Source organism: Stegodyphus dumicola, chromosome 3, assembly GCF_044657685.1.
Source record: "Stegodyphus dumicola isolate Sdum_Otavi_A_Nest chromosome 3, ASM4465768v1".
Classification (NCBI taxonomy): domain Eukaryota; kingdom Metazoa; phylum Arthropoda; class Arachnida; order Araneae; family Eresidae; genus Stegodyphus; species Stegodyphus dumicola.
The window spans coordinates 79,574,338-79,594,830 of NC_140770.1; the positions used below are offsets into that span (position 1 = coordinate 79,574,338).

Consider the following 20,493-nt stretch of genomic DNA (forward strand, 5'->3'; position numbering starts at 1 on the left):
GATGGCTAAGCAGAGGTAAATTTTTGCAGATTTATTGTTTGAAATTATAGATATTCTTCGCGAACAAGATGGCAGAGGTAAATTTTTGCAGTGATTTTGTGATTTATTGCCTGAAATTATAGATTTTCTTCACAAACAAGATGGAAATCGTGGAAACTTAAATAATGAAACTTGGCTTAGTGACTTAGCATTTCTTACTGATTTAACTTCAATACTAAGTCATTTAAATTTAGAATTACAATGTAAAATGAAAACAGTAATTGATATGATCAGCTCCATAGACGCATATAAAACACAATTTATTTTGCCTATAATAGAAGATCTGCAACAAAATAATATGAATCATTTTCCAAATATGGCGGATAATCTACAAAAACATAAAAATTTTAATTATAAGATCGACAAATGTGTCGCAGAAATCCAAAAAGTAACTGAAGATTCTGAGATAAGGTTCCAGGATTTTGAAAAATTACAGAAATTGTGGAATTCATATCTTTACTTTTTAAAAAAGATTCAAGTGTGAAACGCATTAACCAAAAAATTTCAGACACATTTCACATGGATCAAAAGGTATTAGAAAATGAAATTATAATTTTACAAGCCCGAAAATTTGAAGATTTTTGGAAATATGTCAACCGAGAAAAATATTCTAGTATCACCAAACGTAGTGAATGTAATATATCCATTCTTGTTTCGAATCTACATACCTATGCGAATCGAATTGGAATTTTCATACTTGAAACTAATGAAGACTAAACAATGTTTCTCACTGATTCACATACTGAAGCCTCATTATTACAGTAAAAAGTCCGAAATCCGGACGTTTATTATCCGGAATGATCTAAAATCCGGACCTCAAACCATTAACAAAGTTTTTCTTGTAAGCTTTATGCATGTGCATTTGATTCCCTTCCCCTCTGCGCGTAATAAAACATCCAAGTCCTGATTCTTAATTTCACATCGACACTAAATAAAATACCTTGTTATTTGAAGAAACAATCATTTTAGCATAAATTTGTATGATCAGTAATTAGGCTCCATTGCTGCGTATCTACTTGGCACTCATCTCAAACCGAAACATTCCACATAGATACACTGTTGATCTGACGCCAACCTGGCGACTAATTATTTATTGTACTTTCCTTTCATCACCGCATGTTTATCAAAACACGAAAAACTTGAAAAAAGACTCATGTAGTGATGCCTAAACAATTTTTTTATGTTAGTAATTGAATAATAAAGGTGTACAGTAACCTTTTATGCTGACATTACGCTTGAAGATGATTACAGATTTAAGTTAAATGCGCTAAAAATTGTTGACGAGGAAAAATTTACCAAAAATTTCTTTCTATATGCTAAAAATAGATTTTGTTGATGATACTCAGAGACTTAGATATTACATTTAGGGCTATTTGAATTAAGAATACCTGATTTATTATTCACATAAATCCAGAATCAGCACCAGGGCTCGTATGGCCACATCAAGTCGCAGAATTTAGGACCCACAGACACTACATCAGACGGTAAGTTATCTAGCATTGGCATTCAATAAGGCTTAAGTATATGTGGGAATTTATTTATTCAGAACTCTGATAAGCCTTAAACATGTACAAGAAATAAACAAAAGTATAATGAACAACTTGTCATTAGTTGGCAAGCTCATGGATGTATACCCAAATAGGTATAGTAAAGGATAGCTAAATTTGATAATGATAGCCACAAATTTCAAAGGTTTTCATATATTGCAAAACAAAGGTGAAATTTTCCAAATAACGGATTTTGTAAAGAAATGTGGAGAAGCGGTAATAAATAAAGATGACATAAAAGAAGTTTTTCATTGTGATGACAATGCTTCTCAATCATCAATCAATTAATGAATGGTGAAATCTAGATGGTTCTAGATCCACCGCTGCTGATAGTGAAGAAAGTGACAGAGAAGTTACTAAAACGAGAAAATTTTGATTGACAAGTTAGTCGGAATTCTCGAAACAGTTACAGGGCTTCAACAATGTAACTATTAATAAGATTATGTCTGTCTACAGAATTTGTGAGAAAGTATTAGCCTAAAAAATGAAGCAACTTAAACAACTTACATTGAAAGAAATGTTTAATAAAAGGTAAAAACAAATAAATATTAAGCTTTTTTTTTCTTTTTGTAAATTTTGATACCCTTTAGATCATAAATACTTCATTATTTCATAAATCACGATTTCATGTTTTTAATTTTATAATTTCTACGTGCCATCTTACTAGATTTAAATCGATGATCTAATATCCAGAAAAATCCCAAATCCGGAATCGCCAAAGTCCCGACGAGTCCAGATTTTGGACTTTGTACTGTATTATCTTTGTCAGGATCACCTAATTATGATTCATTGGTTAGGAACATGCAAACTCAGTCTTTCCATTGATGTTACAGCAACAAAGTAAATTCTAAATCTGTATTTATGTGTAGCTACTTTGAATTAGTAAATATTGTTAATAATTATCCATGTGCTTTTTTCTTCCTTTGACATGAATTTTTGGAATCTTTAATTGTCATTTTTTATGTAGAAACCTTAGATCTATATTTCAGTATGAGGTATGCTCAGAGAGCTTTTGATAGGCTAGCAAAAAGTAAGCTATGTTATTCTTTAATGATAAATTCTCCTGGTCCCCCAAAAATGCGAAAGTGAAATATTGAAATCAAATTATCAACCATATGGTGCATTTTTATAACAACTTTTTCATATTAACAAACACGGCTTATACACGGCAGTAGATAAAAAAAAGAAATTGCATTTTAAGTTAGTAAAAAATCTATCTAAAAAAGTGTAGGAAAATCAAATTTTTTAGGTACCGAATGTGTGGGATGCTGCTATTAAAAGTTGGGTATGGAAATTAATTTTCTTCATGAGCCTATACCTCGAAAACTTAATAAGCGATTTAAAAAATGGTTTTGAACGTATATTTTACTTATCTACCCATACCTCACTGGAATGCACCTTATACGGAGACACAGTGTATAAACATTGTATGTATTTTTACACCCTTCTTCCCTCTTAGATTACAAATATGACAAAAAGTCGATCGCGACATGTGTTTAAGATAAAAAGTAGACCTTATATATAAAAAAGTTGGCCACCCCTGTGATAGCGCACGTGTGGGAATGCTTGGCCGACAAATTGCAGCCCATCAAGTACCTCCTACATGTGTACCAGAACTTCGGAGAGTACTGCTTTGTGAGTGGAATAATCTTCCCCAATATCAGCTCGCTAATTTGATACTCAGTGGACATATATTAGCGGTGAATATTCTGGATTTACATTCTTTGGTTAACTTCAATTCTTAATTTGCTTACACTTTTATTTCAATCAGCAAAAATAACTTATCAAAACACAATGAAAAAAATAATTTGCACAGTATTTTTTTGTGGATAAACTTAGTATTGTTCCATATATTGATGTAAGACAAAATTAAATGCAAATATTTATAGAATTAAGCATTTCTTGTATCTTTATATAAAAATTTACAAATGTCTACAGTAGATTAACACAACTCAGATTAAACAAAATTTAATGCGATCAGTAAAAGATAATAATAAAGTAGAATTCAAATGAAATAAAATTTAGAAAGGATAATTATTCTGAAAATCATCAGAGGTGGAGGAATGGAATTTGCAATATAAGTTTCGCTAATTTCATTCATTGCTGGGAAACATTTTCCTTATTTATAGGCAAGAAATTAAGGTCTATAAAGAGAAGTGATGAAAAACTAGGAGAGAATATCCTGAATGGAAAGAAGGGGAGAAAGGGAAAAGATCACAGAAGCATTTATACTTGGAGATACATAATGATAATTGAATTCAAGACAAAAAATTTCTGGGCAAGAATTATAACTAAAGAAATTGAGTCCATGGTATCTAACTCTTCCAGAAATTATAAAATATTTATTTCTCCTCTTAAGCTAAGAAATTATACATAAAACTTTATAGCTTTCTAAAAAAATCTTAATTCAGAGCAGTAATTAGTCCACACTTATCAAACTCTAAAATGGCATATCAGATCAGACTAAAATGAAAGACCGAATAACTAAAAATTTTGATTCCCCCCCTTGAAATGATTATTCTAACCCTGTTTTCAATCTATCAGACCTGTCTAAATGAACAAAAAAAAAAAAAAAAAAAAAAAAAAAAAAGAGAGAGAGAGAGAGAGAGAGAGAGAGAGAAGGGAAAAATTAAAAAGGCAAGAGAAAATGTTGTCGTTAACAAAAATACAGAGATTAGGAGTTGTGTTTCATGCTCAGTTTTAGATGAAGGAGGATTTTCCTTGAATCACATTAACACATAAGATGCTTAAAAAGTGAGCTGAAGATCATTTGCTTTAATTTTCAGCTTGCACATGCATTTCAAACCAAAAGTTTTGAAGTGTAGAATTTTATGAAAACAATTTCAATATTTTGAGTATCACATATCCACAAAGTTTGAAATTTTATTATAGTCATGAATAAAAATTCTAATTAGCAAAACATTCATTATACTATAAAAAATTAAAAGGATCTGCAAAATTTGCAGATAGATAACATATTCACTGACTTCAGTTATTTTCAAGCCTATCACACCCATAGTTCCAAGATTACGTACTCACGGAGTCTCTGCAAAATAGAGTGAGAGAGTGAGTGAGAGATTATGGCGCAAAAACCAAAGATGATTATAGCACGCCAAACACGAGATGGGATGATTACAATTGATGATTTAAAATTCAATAAATAAACAAGTAGACAAATGTACCAAATCCAGAGGATGGAGTCATATAAAAACAAATTAAAAGCACATATTAAAATTCAAGACACAGTCTTCAAAACAAATTTGGTAATAAAAGCCAGTCTCTTTCAAATAATAAAACAAACCACAATTGACCTCTCTTCCGATTAAACGGTCGAGAGGCAAGTCACAGCTATTAAAATTTTTCTAGCGAAGCCTATTAAAACATGGACACTCAATTAAAATATGACGAACAGATAAACAAACATTACAGTTAAAACAAACAGGCTCATTTTCAGCTTTTAAAAGGTAGCTATGTGTCACTCTTGTGTGACCAATTCTGAGGCGAGTCAAAAGAACTTCCTCCTTACGATTTTTGGTTTAATTCCCAGTGCTCAATTCTAGGTTTTACATGTCTTAATTTATTTTGAAGCTGAACATCCCAAAGTTGCTGCCATTTTTTTCGGATCTTTTGTTTCACAACACAACAGATGTCTGCAAAAGGGATGAGACGACTGGACAGTTCAACAGCACATTTTGCTGTGATATCTGCCTACTCATTCCCTTTTATTCCCACATGCCCGGGAACCCAGCAGTACAGGATTTCATATCCACGATTTATTAAGTTTATATGTATTTTCAGAATATCCACTATTACTGGATTTTGAGTATTAGGAAAAGCTTCTATTGATTTAAGAGCACTATACGAATCTGTATAAATTATAAACTTTTTGTAGCAGAGCCTTGAGATGTATAAAAGACTATAATATATCGCAGTTATTTCGGATGTTAAGACAGAGAAAGCATTGTGCAAGCGTCTGCCCTCCATGTGGTCTTTAATTACAAATGCCATCCCCACATGATCTTTTGACTTGGACCCATCTGTATAAACTGGAAGATAACTGCTATATTTGTTCCTGTACTCAGCGAAGAGTTGTCTGTAAATAATCTCGTTAGTGCTTGCCTTCACATGATACTTAAAAACATCAAGAAGCTGAATCTGTGCATTTTCCCAAGGTGGGATTTCAAAATTTTGTACTGCTTAGGGGTGCATATCAGAGAGGGAAAGTTCCTCAATGACAGGGCGAACTCTTAAAAGAAATGTAGGAACACAAGATGGACGTGTTTCAAATAAAGCGTTACACACATCATCAAGTAAGCACAGCTTATTGGGATGTTCAGGTTGGGATAGAATATTAAAATATTGCAGAAGGGACAATTGTTCACGCCTCAGATAAAGTGATGGTTCATTACAGTCAACATACAGGCTCTGGACAGGAGAAGTCCTGAAAGCTCCTGAACAGATCCGTAGAGCTTGATGATGAACAGGATCCAGTTTTAACAATACTGATGACCAGGCGGATCCGTAAACAACTGAGCCATAGTCCAGTCTAGAGCGAATTAGAGCTCTGTAAATGCGAAGCATGGAGCAACGCTCTGCACCCCAGGAGGTGTTTCGCCAAGACTTTTAGAATATTTAAAACTTTGGTACACTTTTTTCTCAAGTTTAAGACATGAGGAAGGAAAGTCAATTTTCGGTCGAACATCACCCCTAAAAATTTTACTTCCGATGCAACTGGAATTACAGACCCATTGACGTATAATTCAGGCTCAGGATGCAGACCTCGCTTTTTACAAAAATGCACGCACACAGTCTTCTGTTTTGAAAACATAAATCCTTGTCTTTTTGCCCATTCCTGGATCCTGTTCAAAGCGATCTGGAGCTGCCTCTCTACATGTCTCATATCCGTACCCTGACAGCTAATTTGTAGATCATCAACATATAAAGATCCTGAAATGGTGGGAGGAAGTTCTTTTAATACAGAATTTATTTTTAGGCTGAACAGAGTTACACTAAGCACACAGCCTTGAGGCACACCCTCTTCCTGTTCAAAAATATCTGAAAAAACAGAGCCAATCCTTACTTGAAAAGTCCTAGTATTCAAGAAATTCTGAATGAAAATTGGTAGGTTGCCGCGCAAGCCACTCTCGTGAAGATCCCGAAGTATACCGTATCTCCATGCCTTATCATAAGCTTTCTCAATATCAAAGAATACCGAGACTAGGTGACTTCTTCTTACAAAAGCTTTTCGAATGGATGTCTCTAAGAGGAGCATATTATCTACTGTAATCCTCCCCTTTCGAAAACCACTTTGATAAGGCGATATAATATTATTTTTTTCCAAGAAGTAGACTAGGCGGCTGTTTACCATTTTTTCAAACAGCTTGCATAGGCAACTTGTAAGAGCAATTGGCCGATAGTTGGAGGGATTCCTTGGATCTTTCCCTGGCTTGGCAATAGGAATTACAACAGCTCTCTTCCATGCACTGGGAAAAGTATGCTCCTTCTACACTCTATTGTAAAGCGTGAGAAGGGCATTCAGTGACTTATAGGACAGATGCTTTAGCATATCGTAATTCACGCCATCGAGACCCGGAGACGACCTATGTGTCTGTAACAAAGCTCTCTTTAACTCTAGCACAGTAAAATCTCTATTATAAGGCTCAAATTTGGAAGAGTTGAAAGCGATGGGATTTTTCTCAGAGCGTCGCTTGATAGAAAGAAATGCAGGTGAGTAATTTCGGCTGGAAGAAACGGCAGCAAATGTCTCACCAATAGTATTAGCAATTTCTTCTATGGAGCTAATCACTCGGCCATCTTTTTCCAAAAAGGAAAGTGAGTGGTCTTTATATATGCCGCATGCTTTTCGAACTCTTTCCCAAACCCGCTTACTCGGCGTAGAGGATGTTATTGATGACACATATGAAATCCAGGAATCCCTCTGGCTCTGTCTTCTTACTTTTCGTGCATTTGCTTTGGCTCTTTTAAAGGCTATGAGGTTTCACAGGGTAGGATATCTACGAAAAATACCCCATGCTTTTTTCTGTTTTTTCAGTGCTTCATGACAGTTGCGATTCCACCATGGTTTCGTATATATAAGCATTTTTCCTGATGTTCTAGGAATCGAAAGCATAGCTGCCTGAATAATAGTATTAGTAACAGCTTCCACAGCGTCATCGATATGCACATCTTCTACCATTTCCTCTGTGAGCTCTGCAGAGGAAGAGAAGAGTTCCCAGTCTGCCCTGTCCAGTATAAACCGAGGGAGTCTCGACATGGGGTATGCTCCTCTTCGTGCAAGAGATACAAAAATGGGATAATGATCGCTGTTGTACAGGTCATTTCCGACACTAAAAGTGCAAAATGGCAACAGAGATGGTGAACAGATGGCAAGGTCGAGAGCGTGGAATGTCCTTGAAGGCTCATGGAAGTACGTATCCTGCCCATTATTTAGGAGACAAAGGCTATGATCTTCGATCATCTGCTCAATTTGTCTTCCTCGGCAATTTGTATCTTTACTACCTCAGAGCGGACTATGGCCGTTAAAATCACCTATTATGATGAAAGGCTCAGGCAGCTGCTCTAAAAGACCATTTAAATATTGCTGATCAATATGCTCATTTGGAGGCAAATACAGAGAAACGAGTGTAACAACAATATCAAAATTTGTTTGAATAGCGACAACTTGGAGGGATGTCGTCAAAGAAAGCACATTTGAGGGATAATCCAGTGAGTTGAGGAGACCTACACCTCCACTGGCACGCTCACCTGCAAGGTTATCTTTCCTGACGAAGGAAAACCTCCGAAGTTTTGCCTGTTGTTCTGGTTTTAGATTTGTTTCCTGTATTGCGAAGCATACAGGATGATAAGCATTAATTATGGCTTTGATGTCGAGCAAATTTCGGTGGAAACCGCGACAGTTCCATGAGACGAGGGTGGCCATTATGACTGGTTTTTGTTCTTTCTGTGCTCGTTTGGTTTTTCGTGGAAGTAGATGCCTGGGAACTTCTAGACCCTCTTCTACTTCCATACCGTCTGAATCCGCAGATTCAGAAATCATATCGTCAAGAGAGCTATTGCTAGGACTTCTATTTTTATTAATTATTTTGTGACTTTCAGTTTTAGGTTTACTTTGAATGACTGTTTCTTTTTTTTTTTGTATTAAATGAGTTGCATTTTCCGTTTTCTTGGTGGATGTGGTTGGTTGGGTTTTATTTGGTTTAGTCTGCGTGCCTATTGATGTTTGGGTGGCAATGCTACGTGTTGTTTTAACTGCACTGGCATAAGATTTGTTTGATTGGAGCTGTGCGCTTTGAACTAGTTTTCTGGCTTCAGCATACGAGATGTTCCTGGTAACTTTAAGAGTCTGTACTTCTTTTTCGGATTTCCATTTTGGGCAGAGGCGTGAAAATGCTGGGTGCTGACCCTTGCAATTTATACACGAAGGCGCAGCGGTACAATTTTCAGAATCGTGGCCAATCTGTGAGCATCGGGCGCATGTGAGGCTGCCACGACAAGACGTCTTAGAATGGCCGAAACGCTGGCATTGGAAGCATCGCATAGGGTTCGGAATATAAGGTCTGACAGGACAATTTAAATATCCGGCCTTAATATTCTTAGGCAGATCAGGCGTGTTGAAGGTAAGGATCACGTGTTTCGTATCGATCAACTTACCTTCCTTATGCATCTTGATCCGCCTAGCACCGCAGACATTTTGGTCGGATAGCTCGGAAGCGATCTCTTCTTCAGGAACGTACAAAAGGTCGAATTCCGATATTACGAAACGACAATAATTCAGTGTCTTATGTGCTGTGACAGTGACATTCGCTTGCCCAAGTTTAGTAATCTGAAGTAAAGAAGCAGACTGGGTGGCTGAGTTTGTATCAATAAGCAAGTCTCCGGAGCGGAGACGCTTTATGTTTCTCGGCTCACCAATACAAGACTGGATGTATTTATTTATTACGAAAGGAGACATCTTATGCATTTCGCCAGGACTAGAGATGACTAGGAAATGGGGACTATTGTGATGATTTTTTTTATTTGCATCTATCCGTAATTTTTTTGCAGAATTTTCAGAACTAGGTTGAGTGACTGGTTTAGTAGTAGACGTTTCAGAACTAGGTTGAATGATTCGTTTATTAGTAGACGTTTCCGAACTAGGTTGAGAGACTGGAGTGACTTGAGTAACTGGAGTGACCTCGAAATCTTTAATTAAATATATGTGTGAAGAAGCCATATTGAAGAGAAGAAAGATTCGGGTCCGACGGCCCCGCCCACCACGGAGCCCAACAAGGGAACACAGATTCCTGTGTTAGGGCTAGCCGGACCTATACGCAAACTGAAGCCCCACAGTCGGCTTTCCCGAAAGCAGGTACTCCCGAGAGCTTGACCCCAAGCCACTGACACAAGGACTAGTGATGACCAGCCGATTGACACCCGTGAGGACGACTAAGGTGCCTCCCGTTTAGCTGAAGCAGAGGCCAAAGCAGTGTGTTGGGGACAGTACCTCGCCCCTCAACTACCAGGACCCTCCTTTCCAGCGACACGGGTCTCCACGCACGGCAAACACGTGGGCAGTTTTCTTGCCACTCGAAAACTAGAAACAAGGTCTGTTCCAGCCTCTAGTGACGAGCCCCAAACTCCGTAGAGAGAAACCACAAGGGAGAAGGGAAGGGAAAAAGTTCCAATTAAGAGGAGAGGAGACGGAAAAGAGGATAGATCACTGAGGCTCCAGGATCGTGACACCCGTCTCACCAAGATGATCCCCTGAAGGGCTAGGGTACCTCGGGATTGCCACACCCGTACTCACAAAAGTGAGCCCCCTGAGGGCCTCTGCAAAATAGAAGGGTACACTTATGTGATAATAGCCTCGATAAAAAATGGAAACTGACGAGATTCAGCCTTGGTAAGAAACAGATGGTTATTGATAAACACAAACAATTCATTTAATGTCTCCACATATATGTGTGGTTTACATTTTTTATCTGCATGTAATTTATGTTTTCTCAGCTAGAGAACAGTTTTCTTTCATTTTAAAATATTTAATATGAGTACTATTTTCAATCTTGCATATAATGGGGATCAGCAAAATGGCAAAACAAAAAACACAGGGTTACAAGTGCCTATGACACACAATCCTACAAAGTAGGGTTTACGTTCAAACGTCATAGTGACCTTCAACAGTAAAGTATTATTATCAGCAATCGCTGAGGGCCTGTTCAAAATGAGTTTTGGAAATGCTTCTACATTTAAAAAAAAATTTAACTTGAATGCTCATAAAACATGATTATTACAAATTTCCTCTTCTATACAAATAAAATAATTTAAGAAACCTTTGCGAAATTTATGAATAAAAGTATAGAAACTTGATTTATAAACACGATATTTGCTGTACTTTTTAAAATCTTCTTCAAAAGTAAAAATTAATGTTATAAAATTTTCTACAACAGTTTGAGAAACTACTTTTTAGAACATATATGTCTATGATTAACATTTAAGACATTAAAGGTATTTGCCACACTTTTTAATACTTGTGCACCTATTGACAGATAATAAAAATAAGAGCAATATATACAAATCAGTCAGGTATACAAGACAACATCATTAACAAATATATATATAAAAACACTATCTCTTCAAAACATGCACAACTGTCTTGTCAAAATGACGATTTAATTCTTCTAGGCTAAAAAAAATGCAATTTGCTTTTAAATATGCCACTTCAATATGCAAAGTTTAAAAAAAAGTGTGCAATCCACAATGATTTACTTCTTTAAACTACGAATATTAAACCTCACTATTTTGAAGTGAAATTTATTATATGGATTTAACTTTTAACTAATTAATGAAGCATAATTGCTTTACACAACAGAATTGGTCAGTTTCCCATACACCGCATGTCCCAAAATGACAGTGCTATTCAAAATTTTAATTATTATACTTAATTTAGAATATCAATGATGCAAATATTAAAAAGGAATTAAACAGATGTACCTTGTATTAATAATATATGCATTTTTTTGTCGCACAAGAATATCTAAAGTTGAAATTTTGGAAAAATAGAATAACTAGGTCAGAAGTTAGATAGAAAAGGCTGGAAAAAAGGTGTTAACTTTCAGTTGCTCAAAAGAACATAACATTTACATGAAGAATTTAAAATTGTAAGCAAAGCATAATTATTCACTATAAACATGCCAGCAGAAATGAATTTGATATTCCCTCAAATACAATTAAAACTGTTTCCGCTCTTAAAATTGAAGTGATGCCTTCATGAATATTTTCTTCAAACATGATTTGATAGACTTAACTAGCCTTTCCCAGAAACTGCTCCACCAGACTGCCTTTTCCCCACTGAATTTCCACTCAATTACATTTATTACCACAATAATTTAAAACTTAACTTCTGTGTCCTTGATGGTATCCCATAGTTTTTGCAATTCCTTGTCTGCTCTTTTTAAGGTTTTTGCCTTGTCTGAATATATATCATTTGACATACTTCTCTTTTTGAAATAAATCTAAGGGACAGAAGAAAATTTTTTGCTGTTTGGGATAGACACTAGTTCCAGATGCACAGCTATTGTTACAATGCATGTAAACAGAGCAATATAAGCCTTCCCAATGAAAGAATTTACAATTGTAAGCAAAGCATAATTGTATATGAATATAAGAAGCTCATTAAACCATGGAAAAAAATATTTCACGAAAATTGAATAAGGTATTTCAAATGGATATTTGAATAAAATCTGCAAGACAGAAATTGATGCTAATGTGAAACGAGTATTCAATGTTTGTCTGAAGAAGGGGGGGGGGAACCCCTCACCTTGGAGCAAAACTTCCAATGCATTAAATATTCATGAGTGGAAGACCATCCGCATTTTCATTACACTTAAATGATGTAAGGAAGAAAATTAACAGTTGTCTAAAAAAGTATTCAAATTGGATGTATTTAAAGAGGAAAAGTTTCTATAAAATATAGAATAGTTTCAATTGCAATGAATAAGATTAGACGCCCCAGCATTAGATGGGGGACAAAATGATGAATTGTCACACTTAAATTATTGGACAATTTATGTGATTTTATTATACATCTGGTTTGTCATAACATAACACAATTTACCAAGATGAGATTTTTAAGATTCACATAGCTACAACCTTAACAGAATTATAAGGAATGTAATGATCGAATTTGATGGAATCTTCAGAAAAATTGACTAGTTAAATTGTCAGAATTATGTATGACTATTTATGTTTTTCTATATGCAAAAGTGAGCTTGGCAACAACAGCAGTGGTAACCATGGTTACAAAATTTTTTACCCGCATTAAAAAGCTTTCATAGGTTTCACAGTATCTTATTGTAAAGTTATTTTGAAATTTTTAACATTGCATTATAAAATGGAGTTCTGGTTGGTGACATATGAAATGAAATCTGCTGCATATATTACAGTTTTTCAATTTGCTGCATTTAGAAAATAAGGTCCCCTGTGTTTAAGTTTGCAATTTTCGAGTTTCAGTAGTTTTCAAGTTCAGTAAAGTCCGGCCAAGCTTTTCTCAACATGCACATTTTTATGTCATTATAGGTATCTTTAATTTGTAAATATAACTACTGTACACAGAATTGTATTAAATGTTCAAAAAGTTTTGAAATGTTAATTTCATTTTGTCACACTTGTCTACACATTCTATGTCGGAGCCTAGTGCAGTCGGGTGTGTAATAATAATATGTAGTGATAACAATATAGTTGTGAGTTTTGCTTACGACAACTGAAAACATGTCATCTTACTATACTAGTATAGTACATTGCTGAATAAGGTAAAAACCAAAATGTGAAATCTCAGGAATTGCTGCAAATCGCAAAATCCATCTAAAAATGATCAAGAACTGATCTACATTACAAACACAACATAACCAACCTCTATGAATCTTTTCCATCAAAATTAACTCATTAACAATCCTAAGGATTAATGTTGCTTGATATGTAATAACACAATCAACCCAAAAGGGCAGTCGACCACATAAGGCAGTTTCATCCTGTTGTCTGTTCTTCCCTTTCTTCCCTTTGAGCAAGATCAAAAATCATAGATCAAAGACATGTACAGTTACCATCCATCATGTACAGTTAGTTACCATCACTACTTTTCCTATCTTTTCTATGATGAATTCTATGCATTCGAATTAGAAGAAAATATTACATATCTGCAAAAGAAATAATTTTGTTCTCTTCATATTTATCATTACCTTTAATATTTTTGTTCCTTAAACTTTGCAATACACTAAATTGCAATGATTGGACATCCATTAAAAAGAAAACAGGATCACCCATACATCATATCATCTTTGGAGGGATATCATTTGCGAGTTTACTTATTCATCTAAAAGTTCCTCATTTTATTACTTCATTTGGATTTTATAACCTAGCTATTTGTTGTTTTCAAGATCTGTGGTTCAAGATAATTTATTTATGATAAAAAATCGCCAAACTGTTGTTAACGCCAATGCTGTCAAAAATAATTGTGGCAACCCTAACGCAAGAAAGAAAATATAATAGTAAATAACTATTTAAGATTGATGTTTTAATTTAGATGAAAGGTTAATTTCACATAATAATTTTTTATTATTACAATTTATATAAAAAAAAAGGCTAAAAATGATCGAATGGAAGCATCAGAGTAAATAACTATTTCAGATCATTATTATAATTTACATAAAAATTGCTAAACATAACTGAATGGATGCCTGCATCGCTATTTCGCTACCGAGTTATCGCGAAAGCATAATTTTATCTTGTTGGTTGTTCAAACATAATTTTCTATAATGAATGATGCCTTTTCTTTGAAAAAATTCTTGGTATAGTGCAGAATCGCCCACTTATTTGTTTGCTAGTTTTTACAAGGGTAAAAACAATTGGATTTTTTATCAATTTTCTTTTAAAGTGAAAATAGGTCGATGTGTACATAGATAAAGTCAAGGGTGTGCGCAGTGCCATTTTTGTGCAATTCTGGGATTTTTTTAAAGTAAAAATAGGTCAATGTGTACATGGATACCGAGTATGTGCAATTCTTAAAAACGCGTCAAGCAATGGGGGATTCTGCACTTTACCCAAAATTTGATTGCAGACATTTCGTCATGGGCAATTCCCAAATTGTTAAATCCATAGGATAACCAAAGAGGATTTAAAAATTAAATTAGTATTTCAATGGCATCTTAAGAAATACAAAACGATATAAACTTACGAAATCCAAAATCAGCCCGTACACTAGATTTGGCGCGCTGTTAAATGGCCGTGTTTGCTAGATTTGGCGCTTTTGCACATACATTTTCACTGAATTTTTTTTACGGTCCTTGAAACGGAATAGTACCCTTTGTTCTAACATAAGTATTCTGACACAGAATCAGACTTTTCCTGAAATAACATTCAAATTTTTTTCATATTTTGATTAATATCTAGGCATAATTTGAGTCGTACAAATTATGTAATTTTTGGTGAGAAATTTATGGAGAAATTAAAAAATTTATCTTGACGAATTTTTTTTCAGTGGCGCCAAGAATAATTCACTTGGCGAATTTCTTAATTGTAGCAACCTATTTTCCTTTCCTTTTTTTTCATTGCCCACAAGCAGGGAAAAAGTCATCATTCATACTACCAAATAATTTTTACAAAGTGTGTACACCACATTTTTGTTATTATTACTTATAATAAATATGCCAAATTTCAAAACGTGCTAAAATGTAAATTCATGTATACCTTAGGAAATTTTGAATACAAAAATCTAATTTTTTGCAGGTATGCTTAGAAATACAGCTACTTTAAGATGATGGCAAAATTTTATAGGTTATAATTAAAGTTTTTTTCGAAAAATTTATAAAAATTATTTAAAAACACAAATTTTAAAAATAAATCATAAAAATAGGCCAATTTCATTTGGAATGAACCTACATTTTGAAATATAAAAGGAAGAATTAAAATAAGTTTAGTAAAAAAGAGATATTAATAAATATATATCAAATTCAATTTACAATGAGGAGCTAAAATTTTGAGTTGTTTTAAAAACTATTTGAGCGATTTTTATAAAACTTGGCAATTTCACATAATTTGAGTCAGAGAATTAAAATATGGGAAAAAATTGTCATTTCAGAAAAAGTCTGATTTTGTTTCAAAATACCTACATTAGAACAATGCTACATATAAATGTAATACATATCCTAAGTCGCACTTTAGAGACATGAAAAACGCGAGTTGATTTTCATCAATCGGCCCAGTAGAACAGAAAATATAACCCCCCCTTTTTTGTGCTGTGTACATAGGAAAAGGGATGCGTTTCATAAATGAATAGTCAACATATGCACAATCAACTGCTGTTGTTCTTCAACTAGTACACCAGTATCTGTATAACTGACAAAAATTATTATATGTCTCCATATTTGGCAGATATTCTTGTTCAAAAGAAAACAGATATATATGGAACCCTTTCTTGTACTAGAAAGGACTTGCCACTAGGTTTTTTTCAAAAGGGGAAAAAAAGAAAAAAAAAAAGAAAGGGACAGTGCATTGCATATATCAGCGTGAAATTGTCATGGTGCTAAAGTGGAATAATAAGAAAATAGTAAATATGCTTAGTTCTTTTCATGATGTGTCCTTTGTATCAGTTTAATCAGGGACAGCAAAAGAAAAACTTGAAGAAGAATATAATGAAGCCAAAAGTGATTTATGATTATAACTTTACAATGAATGGTGTTGACAGCTGCGATCAGATGTCGTACTACCCTAATACCCGAAAACAACTTCGTAAATATTACAAAAATATATTCTTCTATATATTGGATCAAGCAATATGGAATTTGTATATAATATACAAAATAACAAAAAAAAAAAAAATCCCTTCTTGACTTTAAGTTAGCTGTGATCAAAGAAATCTTTGACAAATAATCTTCTGATATATACTCATCAGTACAGTCTAGTGATGATAGTATGAACTTTATTTGCTTTGTAGGGAGACATTTTGCAAGACACATACCACAAATCATATAAAAAAAAAAAGAACGCGGAAGGTTGTGTGTTGCTCCAAAAAAGACAACAATGGGAAAAAATTATGCGAAGAGACTCACATTTGGTGTGAAGATTGTAAATAAAAAGCAATATTATTAATCAATATACACTTGCTTTTTTCACCATTTATTCTAGTTCAGTATCCTCTTAATTAGCTTTGTACAATGCAACTTGCACTTTTCAGAAAAAAATGAAATATATGATTTTTGTTAGTGTAAACTCAACTTTTCTGTGATATTCTTTCCATCATATCAACAATACATTATCAGTACTGCTTACTATAATTTTGGCACTGCTAAATTAAATGCAGTTTGTAAGAGATGTCCACATACTTTTCTTAAATACAAAATACTATTTTGCTTAATTTTACAATAAAAAAGCTTGTTGTAATACAAAGGAGACAATCCTTTTGATTAATAGGTGGAATTATTCCCTATTATCATGCACATACATAATAATAATTTTTAAGGGGGGAGGAGTGAAAATCAAAGGCTAAAACTTCAATTTTAAAATTTAATCTACATTTGTTTAGCACTTTCTTTACAAAAATAAAACATATTGTAAGCATTACAATGCATAAAAGTATTTATAAATAAAAATCAAATATCTTACCCATATCACCACCAATTTTTTCATGATCGTTTTCTTCTTCACCATTACGATAAAGATTAGATGTTATAACAGTCCCATTAGTAGTGTATGGCAAAGTTCGAATAACTTCTGCATTATCATTCACTGTATCTAGATTTTCCATTTCAACATCAGCATCAGGATGAATGTAGTTCGTAGGTCCAGAAATTTCAGAGTTTCCATTCAACATTTCACCATTCATAACACGATTTGCAGTGTTCATTTCTTCTATAGATGATAATGTCACTGCTACATTATTATTTACATTATTATTTTCAACTGTCACTGGTATAGAAGGTTTGGGCGTAATGAACTGAGAAGATGCAGAATGAGGGCTATGACTCCGATTGGGAGAACTACCAGACACCACAGGAGAACTACATGTAGATAAAGTTGTTGCAGGTCTATGAAAGTACACACTAGGGTAGTTAGGACTCATACAAGGTGAACCGCTATGTGATCTTGGGCTCTTGGTGGGACGGACTTCACTGTCAGTTCCATTCACCATTTCAACAAACTGTCTACATTTCAACATAAACAATAAGTTTGGATTTTGTTCCAAAAGTCCAGGATAAAGATTTTGAGTTGTTTGAATTGCTTCGCCCATGCGTCCAGCCAGTACAAGTTTCTGAATCTCTGAAATAAACAACAGTATTAGTTTACAAATCTTTTAACTTAGTAGAAAAGATAAGATTAAGCAGTACTTTCTGATTATTCACATCCTCAATGAAAAATCACAATTCAGTGACAGCATTCTTGAACTCATTGGAGTCAATTTTTTGCAAAGTTCGCGTGAATAAGGAATCAGCTATTTTCAAAACGGTAGCATACTAAAAATTCCATACAAGAGCAGCCAATGAATAAAATTTTAAAAAACAAGAAAAACTGATAATAAAATATTTACTTTTTTCAAGAGATCCTTTGAGTTGTTGTTCTTACCACATACACAGTAAACTGTTTTAACTTAATGTTTCTTTCATTAACATATTGTTTTGCCTCATGAATACTTCATGACTTTTTGGCTGGGGTAAGGATAATCAAAAAGTACCAATTAAACTTTTGAATAATTCAAGGGACATACTCACTTAGACCACAAAGCTTTTATTACATTAACTGCATGATTTCTCATCCTTTAATTTAAATATCTGGGAATCAGGATTCCAGGTTATTAAAATATTAATAAGGAAAACAATGCACAAATAAAGAAAAAATCAAAAATGAAAATATCTTCATTTGTATCATAATATATAAACATTATTTATATAACAAAATATTGTCAGCAGTCAACAACAGGCACTGTAATAGTTAAATAAGAGATTAAAACATTATAATGTAATAATATTTCATGTGGTTACATTGCATTTTTTAATATACCATAAATATTCACTTTTATAGATGCATATAACGAAGACTGAAAAAGGAAACAATACATTAGAAACAAAAATACCAATATAATACGGTCTACCAAAAAATTCTACATATTTAAGAAAGGGGGGATATCTTTTTCATACCTTTAAGAATATTTACCATAAAATATAATTTCTGTTACTACTTATGACATTTTGCCAGTTTTATAATAATTTGCAGATATCATTTATGAAAAATGTCGTCCTCAGAGGTGAAGAACTCGAGTAGTGTTTCAGCTGACATTAGATTCAGTTTAAATTTTTTTTAATCCACAAAAAATTTTACAAGGAGAGAAACAAATGATAACTGGGGGTGTTAGGTACGGAGAGTATGGTGGATATGGCACAACTTCCCAACCTAGCTCTATAATTTTCTGACGAGTCACCAAAGCAGCATGTGATCTGGCATTATCACGATGCAGCATGATCTGCTTCCTATTGAACATCGCTAGCCTCTACTCTTTCACTGCTTTGTTTAAATCAAGTATTTGCTGATAACTCTCTGAATTGAGCTTTTTTTTAGGTTTCAAAAGCTTGCAATATATTGGTCCTTGGATGTCTCACCATATACAAAGCCTTCACTTATTAGGCTCAAACTTGATTTATAGTTACAGGGGACAGGTTGTCTGGGCTCACAGTATGCTCTTTTCCTAATGATGTTTTCATAGCTTTTCATCTCCAGTTATCATCCGGTCCAAAAAGGGTTTGTTTTTGTTCCGAGCAAGCAGAGTTGAGTACATGACAACACAATCATGACAATTTTTTTCACTTCGCTCATGAGGCACCCATCTGGATATTTATAGACCAATCCTAGTTTCCAAATATGGTCAAAAATGGTTTATTGAGCTGAATTAAGCTTTTCTGCAATCTATGATGTTGTATGAAAAGGATCTTGCTCTGTTATGGTCTTGACCACATCATCGATAAAAAAATGGCCATCCAAAGCATGGTTTTATCATTAAGCTGAAATCACCTACTTCAAATTCTTCGAACCATTTCCTGCCCTTTCTCTTTGAAACTGGATCTCCATCAAACACCATCGATAAAGTTTTAAGTGCTTCTGTAGCATTTCTTCCTTGATGGAATTCATACAAAATACAGTATCACAAATGAACTAAATCAGTAGCCATGTTTACACAATAGCATCTCACTTAATACTGACATGATATGGTTTTAAAGCAGATGTTTATAAATAAATGCAGTGATAAAGACAACCAGACATATTATGTCTCAAAATGAACACCTGCATTTCTGTTGAAACTTAAAATAACATAATCAAACAGAACATTCTAGAAAACCTTATAAATTATGCAGCAACTGTAGATCTTTGGCAAATGTTGTTAGAAATTCACAATACAGCATCATATAAAAACACACACATCACTTACTGAGAAACACTAATGCAACATCAGCATACCTTTGGCCATATGTAATATACTAAGTCTCTAGAATATACTTTTAAAGAGATTTTAGAAAATAATAACAGAAATGCTTCCATCAGGACATTAGATGTACACATTTCTGCACACGGAAATTAAGTACTTTTAAGGACGATTAATGAAAAAAAATTAAGGACCTATGAGCAAATGGGAACTCATAGGTCAATTCAATTAAAAATATTATTCTATGCTTGAATTTCACTTTTGTAATACCATCCTAAAAATAAAATAGATCCCCAAGTAGTATGCATTATTACTAAACATGAATTAATTAACAATTATTAATAAGTTCGAGAATAAATTAAACTTTAGGCAATTTATCAAGTAGCATTAAATATTTTACACTTATAATATTTGGACATATTTGTAAGAAGAAAAGTGATGACATTC

General features: G+C 33.7%; 1 protein-coding gene across 3 annotated transcripts in view; it reads right to left on the reverse strand.

Annotated features, from left to right (window-relative positions):
• The window catches only part of LOC118192033 (ran-binding protein 9-like), an 84,543-nt gene that overhangs the window by 25,940 nt on the left and 38,110 nt on the right, over window positions 1-20,493 (reverse strand). For all 3 annotated transcript variants that reach the window (XM_035362909.2, XM_035362910.1, XM_085813021.1), the window contains one exon: window positions 17,241-17,894. In XM_035362909.2, the coding sequence (XP_035218800.1) occupies window positions 17,241-17,894 (654 nt within the window). The remainder of the gene's footprint in view (window positions 1-17,240; window positions 17,895-20,493) is intronic.